Source organism: Lemur catta, chromosome 1 (assembly GCF_020740605.2).
Source record: "Lemur catta isolate mLemCat1 chromosome 1, mLemCat1.pri, whole genome shotgun sequence".
In the NCBI taxonomy this organism is placed as follows: Eukaryota; Metazoa; Chordata; class Mammalia; order Primates; family Lemuridae; genus Lemur; species Lemur catta.
In genome coordinates this window covers 190,286,614-190,296,494 of record NC_059128.1, presented here as the reverse complement: position 1 = coordinate 190,296,494, position 9,881 = coordinate 190,286,614, and the positions used below count along the sequence as shown (strand labels likewise).

Genomic DNA, 9,881 nt, shown 5'->3' with positions numbered 1-9,881 from the left:
GAGGACATTCAGTTCTTCTAAGCATAATAATTTGACAAACGATAGTATCTTTACTACAATTGAGCAATATCTTTATCTAATTTCTTTTTACATTTTACCCAACACACAAGTCCCTATAATAAAGGTTTTATGAACAAATCCTTACACATAGATAAATTTTAAAGATACTTTAGCTAGTTTTTACCACTCTTTCTGTGTAGTCTCCCTGAATTAAACATGAGAATAATTCCATTTTGTTGGAAAGTAACCCTCCCAAAATAATCAGAAACTTTGAGAAAGACCTGTCATCATACTATGTCAGCTGTGAGCCTCACATTCGCACAGAAGGAAGTGACACACATTTATATGAGATATAGAGGATATCTAATAAGAATACACTTATTAATTACAAATCTCATTCATATTTTTGTACACAAATATTAATTATTTGAATGGCTTGAGTAATGCCTTTATAATGCTAAATGAGAAAACAGCTAACTACAAAGTTAATAGAAATATGCTTTCAAATACACAGAAATATTTTTAAAGGATACGTCTTAAAATAGGAATAGTAATGGACTAGGCAACATAATCTTTTTAAATTTTTCCTATATTAATTTTATAATCATGAGAAAATGGAAGTTAGTTTTTAATAGCATTACTCTATGTTAACTGAGTTATTCCACGAAACTCAAACTACAATGTTCAAGACACAAATTTATGGTGAAATTCCAGGAGTTTCCTCTGGGTACAAAAGGAACCCAGTAAAAATGCTGTCGTCCTCAGAGCTGGCATACACCCCGTTCCAGTCTTTTGACACTTCGAGCCAGACTTGGTCTCCTGCACTTAATTTCAGGATGACGAGGAGGGAGGCCTGGTCCACTTCCTGACCGTACAGAGTTTCTCTGGACTTGAACTGCTTCTTATTCCAGGCCACCAGGCTGATGCGAGCAGGCCGGCCCCTCACGGTAACGTGGTAGGAAAAAACATATGTCCCAGGAATGGTACAGTTAAACTTCCCCGTGACAGGACTGTAGTTCCCTTGGTCATTATAGAGAACCTTTGCAAATCTGATAGGGGTGTTCGGAGGAGGGAAAGGCTTTGACAAAGCAGCGCTGAAAGCCGACTGCGGGACGCCGGCCACCTCACCCCTGGAGCCTTTGGGGCCCCGAGAGCCCTTCTTCCCGACGGGGCCTCGGACCCCTTTGCTCCCAAGCTCGCCCTTTGGCCCAGTAGGCCCCGTGTGACCGGGAGGTCCCAACTCTCCCTTTTCTCCTTTGGCCCCTGGATCCCCTTTGGCCCCAGGCAGACCGTCAGGGCCACTTTTGCCTTCCGTTCCCGCATCTCCTTTGCTGCCTTTTTCTCCTTTCACGCCCCACTCACCTTTTTGTCCCTTTCCTCCCCTCTCCCCCGACTCTCCACAGTAGCCCTTGTCCCCCACCTCCCCCTTCTCTCCCTTGGCCCCAGGCGCCCCGTTCGAGCCTGGGGGGCCCACTGCCCCTCGGTCTCCTTTGTCCCCTTTGGTGCCATTCTCACATGTGTCCCCCTGTGAGCCTTTTTGTCCTTTCACTCCTGCCAGGCCAATGTCTCCTTTGTCCCCCTTAGGGCCAAGTCCACCTGCAATGGAAAATTAAAACAATGTTTAAGGTCACACGTGCTATAAACAGCATGCTATTACCACAGAGCTCAAAAACTAGACATAAAACCTGCTAACTGGGACCTGGAATCCCAGCTCTCGCCTTGGCAGTGGCTGTGCCTAGGAGTCTCCTAAAATGAGCTCTTTATATCATGCCACACTCTTAGAAGGGGAAAAATGAATGCTTCCCAGAAATAGTAGTTTATATTCAGACCTCATATATCTAGTTCTTTTTTTTACTTTTCAAATAATAAAGAATAGTAGAACTATAGCTGCCCATTGTATTCCATTACCCCTTTAATTTTGTCCCAAAGTATTCTCCTAAATCTCCAGATTGTCCCTCCAAACCCAAAATCTTACAGGCAAAGAAACCAAAACCCAGAAAGATTTAGGGATTGTTGTTTTCCATTTTACAGCTAGAGAGGGGAGCAGAGCTCAGATACTTTTACCGAGTCTCCAAATTCCTAGACCAGTGCTAACACTCATCCAGTCAAGTACACCGAATTATTAGAAGAATAACAGTAATTTGTACCTCTCTGATAACTTTAAATACAAACAGGAAGAGAATGAAGGGCTATACTGCACACATGCCTGCACGCAATAAATATATTTTGTACTCTACCTTGTTCTCCAGGTTTTCCTGGGTATCCTGGAACTCCACTTGTTCCTTGGTCTCCGAGTTCTCCTTTAAGTCCTAAAATGATACCAAGATTAACTTTTTACCAACTATATTACTTATGATGTACCTAACATTCCTTTCACAACCATGTCACATCCCAGTGTTTTCTTTAACCAAAATGGTTTAAAGGTAAAACAGTGTGGAAAAAGAATTTATTAGGGTCATTAGGAATATAGTATTTAATCCTAATTGTGGGTAAACCATTTAAAGGAGGTCTGGAGATAGTGCCAATCCCTTCAGAGTTCATCTTTGTCCTCAGCGTCCCCATGGCACTTCAAACCTCTCATAAAACTCATGACATCCTGCTTGTATTATATATGTATGTGTTTAGGTTTTTCCTATTATGAATTTCGAATGACAGTTGAAATGTCTTCTTTATTAGTGTATGTCCACATTGCCTGAGAAATAACACCATACAAGTTTAAACACAGGACACATTCTGCAATCAGCTAAAACTAGTCATAATAAAAAACCTATCCAGAAAAAAAAAAGTTGTCTTTGACATAGACCATTAAGGAAAAGCCAATTTCCATTTTGTGTTTGGATATTTTTATACACTTTGGAAAAATTATAGAACTGTGAGTATTCATGTTTGTAAAAATCCAAAGATCTGGGTTTTCAGACATTTACCATATTACCAAAAAATATATTTTTATATTGGACCTCACTGAAAGCTCATCTTATTACAGTGCAGTCACACCAGATTGTTTTCAACTGTAAATGATCGTAGCAATAATAATAATATTAACAATATCTCATTCTTATTGAGCATTTTCTTTGTACCAGGTATTGTTCCAAGCACTTCCCATTATGTTTTTTACTTAATCAGTCTTTTATTTAATATAATTTTTATTTGATTTTAATACAGCCTCTTATATAACATAGAGGCTCATGTAACAGAGCACATTTCATCAATTGGAACAATTTTTGATTTATAGAAGTATATAGCACCTCCCCTTCAAGAAAGGTAGGGTAGAATCTTTGTCACCATTTTATCACAGAAGATACTGAGATATGAAAAAATTTAAAAATTTGTGCAAAGTCAAACATGACCTCATACAACATTGTTTGGCATCAATTTCCTGAGTATATTATCTATGGTATAACTAACATTTTTTGTTTCATTTTTGTCAGGGAAAAAGAAACCCTAAGCCAAATGAAAAGTAATGAGAATAGCTTCCCCCTAATTTCACATGACCAACTAGAGAAATCTCACCATAGATCACGCAGGGGAGTTTTCTAAGTTGCTAGTTCCTCCATTACCACTCCACATAAAATAAAAAATTTGGAAATTAACTCATAAGACATCGGGAAAATATCTGGATGCAATCTGAGAGAACCTAACCCTAAATGGAAGTGAAGAACTGATCCTATTCCCAGTCCTTGCCAGTACTCGAATACTAACCTTCACCATGCAGAGTTATTCTAGTTCTCAAGTTCATTTAAGGAGCTTAGGTGCTTATGCTAAATTTACTCATTCAAGTAATGATTAACAAGAATTCAGTGATTCTACTTATTTTTTTAACTTTCAGTCTTAACCAAGAGTCCAAGCTAAGTCTGGAAGTAGAAGAAAAGTAGAGTTGCCACTTTATAGAGACTGGCTGAATGAATTTTTACTTTTGATCCTTCATCAAAGAATATTCTTAACAACCTTATTTTATGATACTTCCCTTATTTTTTCTTTTACTTCTAGAAGTCTAGCTTCCAAAAAGCATGAATCACTGGGGAAGTTCATCACTCATCTTTATTTCACAGGGTTTTCTGCTAACATAATTCAGGCACAAAAGGATTAAATGTTTCCAAGAATGAAAACCACATAACTGACAAGTGTGAAGTAGCTCTCTCTTCCCTTAGCATCTTTTTTGAGTAATTACTTCACTGAATGTTCTACCAGAAATGACTTAGGCAGTTCCTGAGCCATGTGGAGGGTGATGTATAGATGATATTAGGTCTTTTGACATGTGACACTGAGGCTAAAACATTTAACTTGATGAATAGATGGTATTTCTACAGGCTGCCAGTATTCACCGAGGAATTTCTAAATGTCCCAGTGAATCTGTAACCTTCTTTCAATAGCTTTAAGCACTTACAAAACCAGGGATTTCCTGGGGCAGAAAGCATTCTTTACTGATGCATCTGTGGAATTACAGAATTTCTGACCTAGAAAAGGCCTATGAGAGCACCCATAACTACAACTCTTCTTTCATAGTAAACAGGGTATAAATAAATAACTAGTTCATTTTCCTCAATTTCCAAGTGAAGTAAAGTGACTGGTCCAAGATCACTTTTCACTCTTCGTTACTTCAGTTTTAATTAAGTTCTCTTCCCACCATTGATAAATCAAATATTTTGAATTCTCCTTAGCAGGCAGGCTATCCACCTTCAAGAATCTAATATTTACTTAGCAAATTGCTCCCTTAAAAATGTTGCAAAACATACCTTGAATTTTGACATGAAATGAAATTAAATACCCACCTTTCTCTCCTTTGAGGCCTCTTGGGCCTTGGGGCCCAACAACTCCTGGTGACCCTGGGATCCCAGCCTCTCCTTTAGGACCTAGAAATAGGGTTTTAAACCCAGCAGGATAGAAAATTTTTCTTTTGAAATTCATTAGTTAAGGGGGGAGAAGCAGTCATTTTACTGACACCAATAACTGTCAATGTCCTAATGATAAAATCCGGGTGAGAATAAACTATCACAGAGTTCTAAGGGCAATATTTTTGTCTGATTTGCAATTTTGTACTACCTGAATAGATAAATTGAGCCCATTAGTACTTGTCACTGTATTCATGGCAGTGATCAAATGATTCCGGGAAGCAGCACTATATCAAACAACAAGAACAAAATGATTATCTGACATTTGACCTCATGTGGACCACACTTTTAGACTGAAAAACACAATGCTTAGCACTTTTGGATTTTCCACTCATTCACTTATTTATTCATTCACGAACTATTTCTGAACCCTCCTACACACCAAGCATGCTGCTAGGTGTTAGGAATGCAGCCATCAACAGTCCAGCAGTTTCTACTCTCCTGGAGTGAGGAGTCTATGAAAAATAAACATTGAACAAATACCCATGCAATTAAATGGAAATTGCCACACTCTACTTAATGCTGTAAAGAAAAATAGGAAGATCCCATTGTAGGTTACAGTAAAGGGACTTAATTTATGAGATCAGAGGAGACTCCCCTGACTGAGAAAATGACATGAAGCTAAGACCCAAAGAATGGACTAAGATTTCCCAAAGCCAAAAAAAAAAAATTAGACAGGTATTTCAGGAAAAACAAGAAACAGAAAAATCATGATATTTTTAAGAACCGAAAGAAGAGCACTGTGGATGAAGGTAGCAATCAAGGATGAGATGAGGCTGCGAGGCAGGCTAGGGTCAGATCATGCAGGGCTCAGGCCTCACTGAGTGTCTTGGCCCATCCAGGCAGTCCCGGTCCCTTCCGTGTACCTGGGCCACACAGGGAACCTATGCCTGGGATAATTATCCTTCCTGCAACCCCATCCCTGTCCAAGCCATAGGAATTGTTTCCCAACCACTGCAATAATCCCCAATTGGAATAAGTTATGGCCACGTTCTGTGAAAGTTAACCATATAGATAAGTACACACAATGAAATTATATTTCATCTTAATTAATTTTACCCTAATTATTATAATTAAAGCTGATGAAATGGAGAAAACTATATTCAACAGAATTTCTCTTTGAAAGAATATTTTACTTGTTAGAAAGAAAAACTTTAATAAATGGCTTGCAGTGGAGGTTAAGGCTGAAGGCATGTCCAAATAACAAAATATGGTGGATAAGCTCCCCTGCCTAGAAAAGAAAGGATTTCAGGGAGAGGGATAAAGAGAGAATAAGCAGAGGAGGTGAAAGCAAATAAGATGACCAATTACATTTCACCATGCAATGTGTCCCCTCCCTCTTGGCCCCAGAATGCTTGATGTGGTTATACGATTGAGGGAAATTACAAGGGCTATGCCCAAGTTGGCACAGGGAGCTCACAGCAACTACATATACAAGGGTACAAGGGGTGGGAAGGCTGCCTCTTACACTTAGGTGAGATGTACATCTAAGCTTATTAGTATAAATACCATAAGGCTGAACATAATGGGAAGAGCTGGGGCTTGAAGGTGCTCAAATGTATTCAGACTCCAGGTTCTGCACTTGCAGGTAGTGCAACCTCTAGACTTACCAAAAATTCTATGAAATTCAGTTAAATCAGTTGAAATGTAATAATATTTTTAACATTTTTACAAAGATTAGAGATAATATAAAATGCCTAACCACTCCTGACACGTTGTAGGTACCTATTATTATATCTGAACTAATGAGAGAAGCAGAAGATAAAATTTTCAATGGAATTTTACTTTTCTCTCTATTAGGTATATCTGAATACTTTAAAAGATTTTCATGCAGAAACTCTGTAAGTTAGACTCATGACTTTTCAAAGTAGATAATGCAAAATCTGATATAGGCAATGCGTATGTGTATATGTGTTCATATGATCTAGGACTGAAAAATAAAGAAGAAAAATTAAAATAGTTGGAATTGAGTAGGTTTGTTTTCCTTTTTCAAGTTTGTTCAGTGTTGCTCTTATACTAGACTTCTAATTTTTAAAAGACAGAAAAAAAGCGGTGTTCTTGAAAACACTAGTAAAATCAGAACAAATCTCTCTCTCTGAATCTCAAAAACAGCATTCTTTTATATCAGGCTCAGAGTATTCCACAAGATAGAACCAAATTCCTACCAAAGCTAACTGGGAAAAATATATATTAATAGTTTATTGAGCATTTATTCTATTCCAGAAACCACATTGAGTACTTACTTATATGCTTTAGTTCATTAAGTTCTCTTGACAATTCCATGAAGTTAGTATCACTCTTATCCCATTTTTCTGTCTTGGAAACTGAGACCTAGAGAATGAAGCTTGCCTAAGGTAGGACCATGACAGACTAAGCATTCTGAACTCTTAAGCACTATGTTCTGTGACAGAACCAGTTAGGCTAAGACATATGAGCCACTTGGGCAGGCTAATAATTTGGCACATCTTGAAAATATCTGTCACATGTATTCAGAGGAGAGGCTGAACTCTGAGAACAGCCCAGCTAAATCCACTACCGGGCAAAACAAAAGCTCTGATGTTACTGATCTCACAGCATTAGCAAACAGTTTAGCAACCAGCTGTGACTACTTGACCATGCCCTTGAGGTTTTCACCCCCAAGCTGCTTACCAGCCAGACAGGATACAGTCTCATTACATTTCCAGCAATGTTTTAGCAACCCTGAAATCTTGGTGCCCCAGGCCACTGGCCATCTCCTTTACCCTTTAATCCAGCTCTGCATGAATACTGAGCACATTTCCCAAAAGATCCCTACATAATGGGATGAAATGAGTGAAAAGTTTAGTGAAGATGCATAGTTATTGACTTTATAACTTTGAACTCTTCAGGCAAGACACAACAAATATTTATATTTTTTTTTCCAGGGAATAGTGAATTTGAAATTGACATTCTGATCTTAATTTTACCTTGAATTCTCTCCTATATGGCACGTAAAAGCCAAATGTATCAGAATAAAACTGAGAGTATATTCATTTTGTATATATTAAAGACAGCTGATATTTTGAAATATATAATCATGGTGTTCAATGGAGAAAATTGCTGGGCAAGGACACAGGCAACAGTGTTGCCTCAGAATTTCAATGAGAAGCAAACTGAATCTTGAGCTTTATTCTCCACCTCACAGGTAGTTCATCTCTAATCTTATAGCACAAATAGCACTCAGAAAATCCATCAGTCAGCATACACTCTTACCAGACAAGAGAAGTTTTATCTACCTTCTCCAAACCAGCCACTAATGAAAAGATGATATTGGTTATCAACCTGTGCAACTTGAAGAACCACAGCACCAATGCTGGGGTTGGTGTTCCATGACTTTGCTCCAACCAGCACTGTTCAATAGAACTTTCTACAAAGATGGAAATGTTCCATATCTGCGCTGCTCAATACGGTAGCACTGGCTACATGCAGCTTGAACACTTGAAATGTGGCTAGTGTGACTAATGAACTGAATTTTTTATTTAATTTAATTTTAATTTTAATATTTATTAATAACCACATTGGGCAGGCCAGTGGCTACCACATTGGACAACACAGCACCTATTTGCATTTGTCACAGTGGTACACCTAAGCCTGCTACCATTTGTGTGACAATGTAAAAACCTCTGAGGCGATCCCCACCTCCAGCCACCTCTAACTCTAAGGATGTGCAGGTGGGAAACATGGCTTCCTACATTTTCAAATACCTGGCTTTCCAGTCGCTCCAGGTTCTCCTTTCTGCCCTGGGACAGGTGAACAACAATCACAACAATTCACAAAGAAATCAGCCGGGTCAAGAGTGAAGTTTTCAAAGGGAAAGAGAGTGGCAGTGCCAAAGGCAGAACCTAGGTCCGAGGGTTTGGTGGTTGGCGCTGCCATTTCAGCCACTTCTGTGAAGGAAGTCTCTTCTTCTTCCCAAGTGGGGCCACTGGACGGCTTTAGACCCTTTGGCATCTCTTTTCCTTCAGATTTCTTCGTAAATTTGGTATATGGTGTGGTCTTTGCTATTGTGTTCATACCAGCAATAGCCAAGAAAATTAAAATGGCACAAAGCCAAGAAAACATCCACATATTTGAGGCTAGAAGGAAGATAATAAGAAAATATACACATATTACATGAGGTCCAAATGAAAAGATTAATTGATATAAATATTTACTTAAGAGAAATATACATATGAATCTTAAGAATGAACAGTAAACAAAATATAAAATGATATATTTTGATACATATTGTATGTAAATGTGTGCTTGAATCACAACAGAATATTTTATTTACTTAAGGTATTTATTATAAAAAACACTTTGCTTCAATTGTCCTTTCTGGTTGTTTCCTCAGTATCGAATATTCTAAAATATGGTTCTCAATCATTCAAATTATCTTGCCAAGTAACAAACATGATCTATAATAAGTGCAACATGACTTAATAGCTCATATACCCTGTGGAAAATAAATATGTATAATTTCCTGACTGATCTCACTCAGATTTATAGGAATCAAATACATTTGTATTAGAGGGAGATGAAAAATATTGAGTGGAATAGTTTATTCCAGCAAACTCAATTATTTCAAGAAAAAATACTGGTGAAATAGTCCTTAAATCTACTAGGCATAATGCTCCTGTTGTGAGAACAATTTTTTAAAATCTATTGTAATAAATGGAGAGAGACAAAAAACATCGTAAATTTAAATGTGTGCTATGTCCTTAGTTTCTTCACATGCCATTTTAACTCCCCAACTCTTTGCTTTATAATTTTAGGAGTTTTTTTATAAGCTCACATGTATCCTTATATTATTTTAATGGGGCAAAGTGTGGTTATTCTTAAAAGGCCTTTATCAATGTCCAAAGTGATATGACATAAAGTTCCCAATGAGGTGAAATTTTGATAGTCCACAATATTCCATTCCCTATTAACTCCCAGCAGTCCAGTGGCTGCTAACAGATAGCCCAGATTAGAAATGCATATTTTCTGATAGAA

At 37.8% G+C, this 9,881-nt stretch overlaps 1 protein-coding gene across 1 annotated transcript; it reads right to left on the bottom strand.

The window, feature by feature from the left end:
* Positions 1-697: 697 nt before the first annotated feature.
* OTOL1 (otolin 1) lies at positions 698-8,975 on the bottom strand. The gene is made up of 4 exons (XM_045556509.1): positions 8,612-8,975; positions 4,770-4,850; positions 2,238-2,309; positions 698-1,596 (listed from the first exon to the last, which is right to left on the bottom strand). Exons 1-4 carry the CDS (start codon positions 8,973-8,975, stop codon positions 698-700), a joined length of 1,416 nt encoding a protein of 471 aa, XP_045412465.1.
* Positions 8,976-9,881: the final 906 nt, after the last annotated feature.